Source organism: Melozone crissalis, unplaced genomic scaffold, assembly GCF_028551555.1.
Source record: "Melozone crissalis strain CALT ecotype California unplaced genomic scaffold, PUWL_Pcris_2 ptg000006l_1, whole genome shotgun sequence".
Lineage (NCBI taxonomy): Eukaryota > Metazoa > Chordata > Aves > Passeriformes > Passerellidae > Melozone > Melozone crissalis.
Window position 1 is genome coordinate 14,345,232 of NW_026535784.1, and position 14,407 is coordinate 14,359,638.

A 14,407-nucleotide genomic window follows, 5' to 3' on the forward strand; every position below is an offset into this window, starting at 1 on the left:
TTTATGGCTGCTACTCCTTGTGCTGTCGCCAGGCACCATGGAAGAGAGCCTGGCACCATCCTCTTACACACACCTTTGAGATATTTGTGTGCATGGATCAGATCCTCTCAGTCTTGCTGTCTAACAGGCCCAGCTCCCCCAGCCCCTCCTCCTAAGAGAGATGCTCCAGACCTCTCCTCATCTTTGTGGCCTCTGCTGGACATGTGTATGCCACAGGTGAGCGTGTGCATGTGTGGTACTCCCTGACTGATGGAAGGTAATTCCTCCTACTTGTGAGCCTTTCTGAGTTGTAATCCTGTCCCCAAAATGCCTCTGATCTTGGTGCCACATACAGACCGTGGCAGCGTGCTCTGCACTCCTCCATTCCTTGATGAAAGGGTTGATCACACCAGGCCCAGGGTCCTGCTTCCCAAGTTCTCCTGACATCACAGTGAAACCAAGACTTATCCTAAGGGCCTCTTACAGTCAACTGGTATCTAATAATTCTACACAGAACATAATTCACTAATTTTCTTTTAAGAACAGTGCTGCACTGCTCAAAGCCTCACTTCGGCTGAGTATTTCACATGCTGCTCCCCTCTACTGCCCATCTGCAGGCTAGTAAATCTGTCACAAGGGAGAAGAAAAAGAGCTGTTCAACACAGTATATTACAAATTCACACTTTTCTTGGCACTTTATACTTCCAGAAGAACTCATGGATTGCTGAATTGATTTCTTTCATCATTGTCCCTTCATATATATAGAGCCAAAGACCAGTCCTTTCAGATTTTCAAGAGCTTTTATGAGTTCTTAATGAAAATCAGTGGAGGTTCACAGATTATTTGAACCATCTTTCCATGCATTCTTGCATGAAATATCATTAAGTCTTGATGCCTTGAACAGACTAAGCTTATTTAAATGCTGAGTCTTCATGTACACTTCTGTAACTAGGCATACCAACAATACAGTTATTGTTGGATTAACTCTCGTGTTTTGTTTTGTATTTTTTAATGTAGAAAACAAAAAACTACAGGTTTGTGCCTGCCAAGCATGCTTAATACCTTTGAATTTGGATACTTACCAGAAAAGCAAAATACCTGGTGTTTTAGGACAATTCTTCAATATTAATAGTTAATGCACTGCAATAAAAACTCAGACAAAGCAAACAAAATTTAAGATCTAATCCTTAACTTACCTCTCCACAGTTTCACAGAACAGTACAATAACCTCTTGCTGTACATAGTATTCTTTTGGAGACTTCACAGGTACCATGGCTGACACGTAACTACAAAAATTACAAAATAATGTACCACTGTTTCACGTGCTTTAACAATAAACCAAACCTAGGAGGAATCATCTTAGAAACCTAAGATGATTTCCTGCACCAATTTGTATTTATTTCAACAGCACTCACTATGAAAACTCAACTGTGTAAGAATCTATGAGAAACACAGCCAAATTACTTATTGAAGTGGAATTGCGGCAGCGGAAGTCAGTAATAATTTAGCAATATTATAATTCTATAGCACATTTATGATACAATGATGCAATTACAATAGCATTTAGCTATCAGAACCCTTTACTGCGTGGCACAGTGCCTTGGAAGGATCTTTACTGCCCCATCTTAAAGACAAAATAGTTCACTCTGCATTTCCTCAATAAAAAAAATCTGACTTAAACCAAACATTTTATCTACAATAATTTTACCTGAAATGAGACGAGTAAAATTCAGTTACCCAGATGACACAGTGTATGACAGTTAAAATTTGGCCTTATTTCTGTGTGGAATTACTAGCAAAAGCACTAATTCAACAAGGTAAGAAACACTGGTAGAAGTTCAGTGGTTTTCTGTCACTGTGTTACTTAATTGGTCATTTGTGGAATACAAGTAGCACAGAAAGGGAAGAAGCTGTTTGCAAAACAATGGTGAAGAAAAATGCTGTACATAGAGAGTGGTATTGACAGGCCAAAAACTGCACAGACACTGCCAAGAACCAGTTACTGATTGCTATTGGTGTCTGCACTCAAACCCACACTTAAAAACATGTTTTTAGACAACATTTTCAATTAAAGTGATTGCAATGTACCAGAATAATGATGCCTTTTCTAATCAGAAAAAACCTGCTTACCCTGAGTGAAGAACACAAGAGAATAACAACTTTGAGGAAGGGCAAGCAGTAATGTGGGACATGACAGTCTATAGGTTATTACCAAGAAATACTAAAAGACTACCCAATTCTAAGAAACATGTTCTGCTAAGGGCAGCAGTGACTGTGCCATATTAGATCCACAGATAATCCTGCCTATTATCTTGTCTGTAGCCAGCACCACAAACATCTAACACACAGGCAGGTAGCTGGCTACACTCTGAAGCACAGTGCCAGACTGGTCAATGTGACCCTTGATGCAAAAAAGCATCACCCCAAAAAGCAATTATTTTTACTTAAGGTATAAATCTCAAAGTCATTCTTCAATCACAAGTTTTCAAATCAGTGATTTCCTGTGGTTAATTATGGTTCATGTAAAAGCACTTCCTCCATCAGAATTCATTTTGTCTTCCTAAATTCACTGGGTAGATAGATCTTGCTTGTACCACTAAGCACAAGAGAACAAAACTTCTGTCTCTAGAATATTCATTACCATTCTTTTCTTTTTAAACATCTATTTGTTGCCTTTTCTCTGACAAAGAAAACATTAAGAGATTTATGGTTTCCTTTTGTGTCTTGGAAATCCTCCCTCAAATGCCATATGCCAGTATGCAAATGGGGGATTATAGTTTAGTTAGAGAGAACAAATGTTGATTGCTAAAAAGCTATTTAGTTTTTATTATTGCTACACTGGAAGGAGAAATCTAACAATACACAAATTAATAAAGAATTCAAATACTATGATAAAAAATTTACATCCTTTTTCCACTCAAAGAATATAAAGTGAAAGAGTCAATTTCCAAAAGCCAACAAGCCAAAAAACAGCTGCAGTGGCTAAGACATGGCTCACAACACAATTACTTCATCTCTTTTACCTTAATTCAAACTCAGCAAAAAGGACATCAAAATGCTTGAGGGAATCTTTCATTTTTTCTGTGTAGAGGTTCAAATCCCTTAAGGCCTGGTCACGGATGATATTTCTGACTTCCTCCAGGCTTCGGGTCAGGTCCTTGGCCAAGGGCCTCATGGCCATACTCTCAATTTCACGATTCATAATAATTGAACCAGCAGCCAAACACTATGAAAGACACAAAGAGAGAAAATATTAGTTTTTAGAAAGTAAAAATCCTTCTATACTCAAAAACAAAGCACAAGATGTGCTATTTAATAAGATGTGCTTTTGAACAAGGGCAGGACTTAGCCCCAGTTGGCTGCAAATTATTAAACAAGTGAAAGATTTAAGGCTGGTATGTCAAGAGTCAAAAGCTTTCACAGAAAAGGTTAGGGAGCAGCTCAGCCAGGGAGACATGAGAAGAGGAAAAGGTTGAAGAATAAGAATGTCTTAGGGTGACCACAGTGCTGACAGAAGAAGTAAAGTTATTCTCCCACCGGTTAGGCAATTAGTAGGATAGTAGGATTAGTAGGATAAACATTAGTAGGATAGGTCCTCTATGCACACTCAGATTCCGCGCATAAAAGAGGTGGGAATCCAGCAAAGCTACAGTCCATGGACTGGTTTGATTTGAGGTTTGATTTGGATATTTTGTTGTAAAATAAATCTGTTCATCATAAAAAGAACAAATTCTGCAACTGTGATGTCTTTTACAGCAAAACTGCTCACACTGGCTGTCACACAGGGATCCAGTTAGGCCAGTATCCTGCTTCCCACAGAAATTATAATACACAAAAATCAGGTCACTGAGTGATTCTTCCCTTCCAGTGTCTGGAAAGAAACTATTTAAGACTTCTTGCCCCAGGCATTATACATGGACTCTCTCTGACCAGCTGACAAAGACATTAACCGTAGATTTTTACTGTAACACATTAATAAAACTTTTTAAAGATCTTGCCACTAAACACAACTGCTGGCTTTATTCTTTTATGGTTATATTTAGAAGACAATGAGCACCAATATAAATCACACCTGCTGCATTAGCAGAAATACTTCTGCTAACTGAGAAAATACAAGGTTGTTCTCAAAGATCAGGGGTTTTTCCCTTTTTTAAATCTCCATTTGCAGCTGTGTCACCCCCCTCTCCCAGGCATCCTCTGGATGGGAGCCACAGTATGAGGGACCTGCAGTCCCAGAAGGGATCCTTTCTCAGCAGTCTGATGCATTGATTTGAGGGCACTCAGAGAAGATCATGTTCTTGCTTCTTATCAGCCAAAGCAGTGTTTGTGGGAAGTGTGGATAAAGTAAGTGTTACCTGCTGAGAAGGATTCTCAGTCTGATAACTCAGTGATTGTACGGACAACGACAGAAGTGTGTACTCATAAAGCTCACACAACCTTCCTGCTCCATGAATTTACAGGAGGACAGTGCCTACAGCAGTAGGAGTTGGCATTACATCATCACTGCATATGTTCCTTTCCCTGAAACCAACAGGTCTCTCCAGCCTGAGGGTTGCACAGTGAAAGTTGGATTTGGAATCAGGTTTAGCTCATATAACGCATCAGTGAATAAAACAAGACTCAGGACAGGATTACAAAGCACTGACATACCAAATTAATTTTGTAAATTCTATCTGAGACTTCTCTGACTCAGAGGAGCCTACAATTAACAACTGTCAAAGCAAGTTTCAGAAACAGAACATATGGAGGCATATTGGAATATTGGACTGAGCAAGATGGGAAATCTTCATGGAGAACATGCACTTGAAAAAGAACGAGAAACTGATAGGAAAAAAAAAAAGGATATTAACAGGAGGCCAAGGATTGCTTCAAATACAGGAGAGGCAACACTGATAAGACCACATGTTGTTGTGTGGTGGGATTTCTGGACTAACCCCACTCTCAACAAATTCATGGTGTCACCTTAAGTCACCTTCAGGCCAGTGAAAGTGAAGAGTTTATCACTAAAGATGCCACAATGATTTACTTTTTTTAGCCAAAGACATCAGTACAAATAAATAAATATCTTGCATATTGTTTTGAAACTTCAGGCTTCCTTTGGTTAAAATAACAGAAGCTTATTCACTACAAAAATTCCTTGTTCCCACAGGTTGCTCTAGAAGCAAGTCTTTGAGAGAAACCAGGTAAGAGAAGAAAAGTGGACTTCAGTGTTCTGCAGAGGAAGTACTGTATTTTTGGCATACACATGAAACAAGGCAGTTATATACAACAAATGACAGCCTGAGGTTGCATATTTAGGATGAATTATAGCATAACAGAGGCATTAAAATAAAGTGACAGCATGCACTTCTATTTGTTGGAGATGAACTTTTGTCCTGTTAAAACTCCCTAATACACTTTTATTTGTTTCTAAGATCATCTAAACACAAAATGGCTGATCAGAAAAAAACTCAAAAACATCACTCAGCTGCTAACCCACAAAAGAATAGCTTTTCACTATAGATTACTGACAACACACAATTATGAAAATAATCTGGTATGCTCTTAGTCCAGCCAAAACCACAGTTAAAGAACCCCATTTCTCTGAGCACCCCCAGAGCAAGTCCTCTTGTTTATTTTGCCCTGCAATTCTTTTTTGTACCTCTTTCAGAAAAGTCTGAAAAGGTTCTTATGGCTTTACACAATAAAAAAAAAGTGTCTACTAATCCAAAAAACAGCAGTGTGACAGACCTACCTCTGCTCCAAACCAAAGCTGTCCTGCAAGGTTGTCATGCCGAATCTCCTCTGGAAACTTCACACAGAAGTCTCTGTTGGCCCGTTCATGTGGAATGCATTCATCCATGATTTGGTTTATGATGTTCAAAACATTATCCTGAAGCAAAACACAGGATACCATACATACTGTTTGTATAGAAAATAGTGAGGTACCAACCCATTAAGATAGAAAATGCAGTGTTTAACTCTCATGGTCTTCATACTCACAGTGAAAACAGAGAACACTGCACAGAAACAAGAACAGCAAACTTCACTCTTTGTAGTTTTCCTAGAAACTGTTTCTCAGATTAGTTGCACTTAAATTTGACTACTTTAAGGGGACTTCTGATGAGGAGGCATGACAAAGAGTTCATTACGTCCAGCTGTCTGTATCTATCAGTAAATAAATTAGAAGTACAAGTGAATTATACTTCCATTTCCTCTCACCAGCCCCAACAATACACACTCCCCTTATTCCCACAAAGACACCTGACAGGATACCTTGCAGTTGTTAGAAATTGAGTTATGTTGGGATCATTTAAGCTCATCCTGGTAATCTAAAGCACTTTACACACTTGAACCCCCAATGGGCAAGGGCTGGCACACTCACCAACCACCTCATCCCCCAGGCACCAGGAGGATAAGGGGCCACCACAGAAATTACAGCTTTAATAACTGCTCTGATCTACCTCTGCGCCAGGACAATGATCAAAGACCTACAAGCAGTTTCTTGATATGCAGTAAATAATCTGTATTCATTTATTTGAAAAGATAATTTTCATATTCCCCTGCTGGGAACTGTACAGAATTTAATTAACATAATAAAGGTAGATTGAGAGCATGAAAAAGGCTGAGTGCTTTCATAAAGATGTTTTGTCTTCTGCTTCTTCCGCTATTTAAAGAATTCACATTTTATTTAAAGTATTTCTCAAACAAATACCACCACATCTGCCTGTACAAAATTGCTTAACAGACAGAATTGCCTTAAATGTACACTTAACTGGTTTATTTTCACCTACATTTAAAAAACAAGAAGACAGGAATTTGGAAGAAACCCGCCCCTTTAACATGTTCCCCATCAAAAAAGACAAAACCTACTTTAGCTACAAAGAATGATCCACATTTTCTGCAATTTCTCCACAGACCGTTGCACCTGCTGTTGCCACAAAATAATCTTAACATTAAGGCTGTAATTACAGTTGTCTTCATCCAAAATAAGGGAATAAATTAACAATCAGCAATATTTATTACACACTGGTATAAGGTACTTGATGTGTTAACCATTAAAACAGTTTCACAATAAAGTATTTTTTGCAAAGCTGTCATGAGATAATAAGTTTAATTTCAATAAAGTTGTAAAAAACAAAAAACCTAATCTCATACAGTTAAAACATGTAACAATCAACCATCTTCTCTGGAAGTAAGACTGAAAATCAAATGCCCTTTGTGTAGCCCCTCCAGGGCATCACAACACAGACCATGGCCAGCAGGTATGAGAAAAGACAACAAAAGAAAGCTAGAATCACTGACAAAACTCCTGATTTTAGAGATGAAATCTCCCCCTCACTGCGCTGGGCCCATTGTACTGCCAGGATCAGTGGGGCGCTAGGATCCCTTAGAACCCAAAGGGATGCCCCTTGTAGGAACAGATGGAAAAACCAACCTTAAATACTCCCTGGAGTCATTGCAAGGAGCACTGAAGTTCAAATGCTGGAAGAGAACAGAGCAGAGATGCCCAGACCCTGCTGTAGCAGCAGCATCCTGAACCCCTGGCTGCAGAACATTCACCACCTCCAGGATAACAGGGATTTAGACAAACAATCACATCCAAACTGGCATGACACTTTAGAGTCAGAAAATCCAGAATAATAGCAACTTTCCCATCCCCCTTCCATTTCTTAATTCATGGTGTTGAGTACATTTCTCTCACCATTATTTAGCTAACTCTACCTGGGAACCAAAGTATTTGGAAAGTAGGTCTCCTAAGAAAAACAACTCCTAACCTACCCAGCTGCCCCTCAAAGTAACAGAGCAAAGACTGGAACTGAGGATAAAAACATTTACATTGTAGAAAGGCATGAGTCACTCATGAAGTGTTTCAAATCTGTTATTACTGATCTATTTTGAGACCAGGTGCTTTGCCTGTAGCTCTCATTTTATCACTAGTGCTATACAAGTTGGTCTTTATCACCAGGACGAAAAAGCAAGATTCCTGTTTTCAGAGAATTAATCAAAGTTTGTAAAGGCCTTTTTGCATTGGAGAGATATAGTGGTAAAAAGCAATCTTACCAGTTAAATTTTTGTAAAACTTTCATGACATGCAGAGAAATATTAAGGCAGGAAATGGGAGAAGAACACTATTCAAATCTGGTTATATCAGACTGTAAGTAATCCAATTACATTTTATTTTAGGACATGATATTCCAATTTATTTTACTTGCCAACCAACTTTAATATGGGGAAATGCAATTTTTCTCTTACTTTTTTTCCCCTAAAATGCTACACAGAATAAGAGGAAAAGACATATTAAAAAAACTTTGCTCCCTAAATTTTATTTTACTTCAGTGGATTATTTTTTAAGTGCAATCTTGTTTGACAGCAGCTACAAGACAGACTGAATTTCCCTTACATAACCACCTATATACATATGCAAAATTCCTGAGTATCAAAGAAGATTTTACACAAATAGAATAAAGAAAGAGGACTCACAGCTGGTAAGCAACTGTTCCATGGTTTTGTTCTGTTTTTCTAATCATTATACCTGTTAAAAAGCTCTAAGATGGTCTAAATCATCTCAGGAGATAATTATTACAAGCCTAATGAAATTTTATACCTTAATGCACTTAAATATTGCAACTAAAGGCAAGATGACGTAACGAAGATAATTCAACTTTTTACAATATGCTAACGTTTAAGCATATAATTTATTTGCTTCCCACTTAAAAGACCCTTAATATTCTTCCTCATTTCTTCAACATTCCTATAATCTCCAGATGTGTCTGCTCCAGAGCATCCATGATCTACCAATATATCTTCACTTATGCCAAACTTTGAGTCAGGTGTTTTTTTAATATGTGCAGTACTAATAAGTTAAACTGCAGGTAATTAGAATTTTAATATGCACTTTCCAATGGAGATAAATCACAATAGCCCATTTCCAGTAGCACTTGTCTGTATGCTTCACATGGGCAGCTGGTTATTCTGCCAGAGAGCTGAGTGAAAAAGCCAATTAAAAAGATGGGCATCTTTTCCTACCTGGTCTAGCAGGGATACAGGAAGATTAGGAAGGAACAGTTGATGGAACTTAGATATAAAATGTACAAATACTGAAAGATTTTTACAAGGTAAATTGCTTTTGCTGTTTTAAGATGTGCAATTTCCCAAATTCTCTGTTGTTCTACAGGGTTTATTTTATTGTCCTACAGAAGAAAAAAAAACCAAAACAAACCAACATTTCTCCATCACTTCCCTTCCCTCTACCATTTTTCTTATGACACCCAGAGCAGAGTAACTTCCATAAAAAATCTGGAATATTTGCTCCCATAATAATTTCAAATCTCAGATGCTTTAAAATTGGAAGGATGCCAGCCAATTTAGACAGACTATCCAAGGCATTGTAAGCAAATTAGTCTTTTCTTTAGAAGAGCTTCAAGAAACATTCAATTTATTTAATTATAGTATTCTGCTTTGTAAGCCTATAACAAATGGGTTTGGATACATGGTAGCACTGAAATTTTGCTCCAATTTAAGCAACAAAAATCAATTAGTTGGAATTGAAGTAGTAAATCTTTCACTTGATCCATCTTTCCACATAAAAGCCTCTGGATTTTAATGCCTCCTTTGGTGGCTTTATCTGTTATCTTTTGGTTTATCTGCACACTGGGATGTGCAGAGTTTTGTTTCAGGTGCTCTGCTGAGGCTTTTCAGCAGCACAGGCAGCCACTGCAGAGATTCTGCTTTGGGATTTACTCCAAACTCCTCATTTCCTGGAAAACACAGCTCAGAGTTTCACATAACAGACAGCACTTATATTTCATGCTGATAGGGAAGATAATGAGTGGTAGTGAGACAGTGTATGTAGGTAGCCAGAGTAGAGGATAACAAGTTGGTTTATTTTTGGCCTATCAGTAATTAGCCATATATGAAATAATTAGAGCATAAAGCTAACATCAATTGCTGCATTAGCTTCCTGAATAGGTACCAAAAAATGCCAAGAAATCATCTTCCTTATCCTATGAAACATATGTTTAGAGCAACAAAAGGCAAATTAATCTTCTCTTTTGTACATATCATTGATGAAATTTATGCCACTCTTCCACAACATTAAATTTAATATGACCTTTCTGAGGTCTTTTGCAAGACTTCTTCAAAGGAAGGTAACTTTCTGTGCTCTTCAGTACCTCTTTAACAGTCATGTTTTGAATTATCAGTAAAATCCTGCTAAGGCAATGTGGTCTATGACAATATCACCATGAGCTGAAGAGATGATTCTTTATCCTCTTCATTTAATTAAGTCCATGACATTTTTTGTTACCTTTTCTAGCTTGGTAAGTTCCACAACTCCTTCAACAACACATTATGGCAATCAGAAGTCACTGATGAACAAAAATTAATGCCAAAAATAAAGGAAGATTTTATTGTAATTAAAACAATTTGTGAGTATTTAGGGTTTTATGGGCTACTTTAACAAAAGAATCCAGTACCAAGGGGTGGTGCCCTCTGTCATGTCACAAACAGGTTCTCAAGGTACACACAAAAGTCCTGGCTTCAGAACCCAGACAGTTATTTCACACTAGAGATCCAAAGCCTCTCTGAGGTCTTCCCTCCAGTCCATCTTGCACAGATCCAAAGGCTGAGCTTTCAGACTCTTTTTGCCTCATCAGCTAATTGATTATTTCCTACTGGCAATGTAGTTCGATGGAATTGTTTGGGTTGGAAAAGACCTTTGAGATCAAGTCCAACCACTAACGCAGCACCGCCAAGTCCCCTGCTAAATCATGTGCCCAAGTACCACATCCACAAATCTTTTCATCACCTCCAGTGATGGTGACTCAGCCACTGCCCTGGGCAGCCTGTTCCAATGCTTGATAACCCTTTTCATGAAGGAAGTTTTCCTAATATCCCATCTAAACCTCTCCTGGCACAACCTGGGCCATTTCCTCTTGCCTTTTCTATTGTTACTGAGGAGAGGAGCCTGAACCCCACCTGGCTACAACCTCAGGTAGTTGGAGAGAACAATAAGGTCTTCCCTGAGCCTCCTTTTCTCCAGGCTAAATACGTCCGGCTGCCTCAGCTACTCAAAACCCCTCTGCTTGGCCACACCATTGCTGATCCAGCCCAGCTGCCATTGGCCTTCTTGGCCACCTGGGCACACCTGGCTCATGTGCAGCCACTCTCACCCAGCACCCCCAGGTCCTTTTCCATGGGGCCCTTTCCAGCCACTCTGGCCCAGCCTGTGGAACTGCAGGGGTTGCTGTGAGCCAGGGGCAGGACCCAGCACTCGGCCTGGTTGAACCTCAGAGCCCTGGGCCCACTGATCCAGCCTGTCCAGATCCCTCTGCTGAGCCCTCCTGCTGTTGAAGAGATCAACTCTTCCACCCAACTTGGTATCATCTGTAAACTGAGGGTGCAACTCATGAGACCCCACTTTCTAAAAGTAACATAATTTTTCCATGTATGAACTTTGGGGAGCAGCTCCTAGTCTAACCCATCCCACTAGAGAGTAATACCAAAACTGATGATGGCACCTTGGATATTTAGCAATTTAAATTCTGTATTGCCCCAGCCTAGCAACAACAACTCTCAATAAATAAAAGAGGAATCCCCATTCACAGAGGGCAGAATGAAGGAGATGTCATCATGAATTACTGCCATCTTCACTTTGCCTTCCCCTGCTGCAGTGAAAGCATCCTGCATCCCCAACACATTCATTACTGAGCTGGCATGGATCCAGCTTTCTTCCCTACAGTTCTCTGCTGCAAATTAATTCCCTGACCTGCAGTGCACAGCATTTTCATTCCACTCTGTCCACAGACTTAGATAACAGGAGTTTCTCACAATGACCTATCTGACCTATGTGAGCAAGTGGAAACACATGAAAAAACTTGTTAACGTGAGAAACTACAATTTAAGACTACAGTACTAAACATTATTAGAATCTTTTTTTCAAGGAAAAAATACATTTAAATATTAATCACTCCCTATATAAGATCAAATATGAAATGTAGAAAGAAAATACAATTCCTGTTAGTTGATGGAGTTGTACTGATGGCCCAACTTACAGTCAAGCATTTTATATTTTATAGCCATTTGCTAATTATTCTGTAGTGACCAGAAGTTCCCCCAAAATTTAAGAAAAGCTGTTAAAAGCCAACATTTTAAAATACACATTAATTTATTTTATTTATTGATAATGAATGTTTAACTCTGCAGGTTTGTTTTTCACCCAACTACAATATTCTGCTGATGACCCGATTTACTGGGGGAAAAAAGGCCAATTTAACATCTGTGAACCAAACCCAACAGACAAAAAACCCAACTCTTATGATACTTATAAGTTACTTAGTGTATTTAGAACAACCATACTCAAGTTCATTTGCAGTGAAGTATGGTGAAAACATATGAAAGGGTTGACAACTCTGCCTGCTTGCAAAATAAATGTTAAGATCTTTCACTCAAAGGCAAATCCAAGTAGGAAGCAGGTACCTGACACCAACTGCTTAAAGATGTCAGGCAGCAAAGAGAAGACATCTGTTAGAGCAATGCAACTCACACAAGTCATCACTACTAGGAGTAATGAAATGACAAATGTTGCCATCAGTTATAAAACAACTGAACTGGAAATGAAAGTCTAAAGGAAAACCACCCAAATTTACAAGCTCTGTGATGCCAGGAAAAAAGTAAAGTAGATATGTGTATTGTCTCAGATTTAAACTTAATCTTGACATCATCACTTTAAAATGGCTCTTGTCAGTTTTTCTTTCTTTTTCTAGACTGGCACTGTCCCCACTAAAATTAAATTGGAAGACACTGCATAAAAGAAAATAATTTTCTCCAAATAAGTCTTAGCTCACTCTCACGTCAAACAGCCTAATCCTGGCACAAATTTCTGACTTTACTGCAGAAAGTCTCTTAAATATAAGCCTTATGAGAACTTGGTTCTAGAGTCCACCAGCTCTGTTCCAGTTTAAAAAAAGGCCTCAAACACAGATACAATTCAGAAAACAATCATGATTCCCTCCTCACCACAAATCAATGAGGAGCACCCAACAGGTTGGACAGAGTTTGCTTTTGGTTCTTACTTCTTCCCTCTGTTGTTAAAAGGTATCTTTGTCTGCTACAGATTCTAAACTTTGTGACCATGAATGTTTCTTTCAGTCAACTTTCTCTTTGATCTCAGGAATTACCCTGCTGTCTCCTTCACTGACATAACACAACTAATATAATGTCTCCAGGGTTACAAATTAGGCAAGAAAGACCTGGCCATTACTTCAGCTAAAAGTACTCCTAGTTCAATCCACACTGTTTAACCTTTGTATCAATTAACAAAATAGCATCAGGAATAGATCCTTGCCAACTGCTAACCAATCATTAGGTTCCAGAACTCAGCAGGGAGTTCCTTTCACTTTTGGCTAATTTGCCTCCTTTAATGAGATCTATTTCCACCTAATTCTACAAGAAAATGTTCTTCAGTGGACAGATGCAATCAAACAGGAAAACATCCCACCTCTGAACTGTCTCATTGTTCACAGTGATTATGGTACATACTCCCAGTTTGCTCCTGTCAAGGATGCTAATGATACAATTAGTACTTCACAGATAACTCACTGCCAACCCACTACAGCAGTGCCCTCTGAGTTCTTTAGCAGCTCCTGACAGGTACCCTCTCCATCAAGGGATGCTCCTTGATGCTGACTTCGTTTGTAAAAACTGCTTCTCTTCAGCATGGATCCAATTCCAATAAAGCACAGAATGAAAGAGCATACATTTCCCCCTACAGATTCCTTATTCTTACACCACTTAAACTTATCAGATAGCTGGAGACACCTTCAGATAAGGTTTTTTTTACACCTGAAACACAAAGCCACTTTCCATCACAGACTGGCGTCAGGCCATTCTGCAGTGTCAGACTTTGGCAGCCAGGCCAGCTGGAGACTCAGCCCTTATCTCCCCATCTCAGCCACCCTGCAGTCCCTGTCCCCATGTCCCACCAGCACTCAGTGCTCTTGTGCGGGGGATACCAGGGAAGGGTTTCAGTGCACAGACCCAGAGCGACCCACGTCATTTCACTGCTAGAGTTCACAGGCAGACTCCACAAATACGTGCATCAGTACAGCTGAACAAGTGTTTGCAATGTAAAGCTTACCACAGTTTATTTAAACTAGCCTTGGATAAGGATCTAAAACTTCAAAGCTCTCTCAAAGCTGTGCTTTGAGGGGTGCCATGCATAAGTGTGGGAATAGGAACAAGAACAGTGTAAATTTTTAAACTGACGCTGCCAACAGACCACGGAATAATGCCTAAGGAATTATGTGTGATAACACAGAAATACACATTGGAACAGGGTTATTTTTATATAAAATCAAAGTTCATTTCTCTTGTTAGCCCATGCTCAACTACACAGCCAAGCAATAAAGTTAAGATACTTACTGAAACTAAAATGTCTATAACATTT

General features: G+C 39.0%; 1 protein-coding gene across 4 annotated transcripts in view; it reads right to left on the reverse strand.

Annotated features, from left to right (window-relative positions):
* The window catches only part of ZFYVE28 (zinc finger FYVE-type containing 28), a 146,332-nt gene that overhangs the window by 55,678 nt on the left and 76,247 nt on the right, over positions 1–14,407 (reverse strand). For all 4 annotated transcript variants that reach the window (XM_054295080.1, XM_054295065.1, XM_054295058.1 and 1 more), the window contains exons 3-5: positions 5,714–5,851; positions 3,003–3,205; positions 1,176–1,265 (exon numbers count right to left, since the gene is read on the reverse strand). In XM_054295080.1, the coding sequence (XP_054151055.1) occupies positions 1,176–1,265; positions 3,003–3,205; positions 5,714–5,851 (431 nt within the window). The remainder of the gene's footprint in view (positions 1–1,175; positions 1,266–3,002; positions 3,206–5,713; positions 5,852–14,407) is intronic.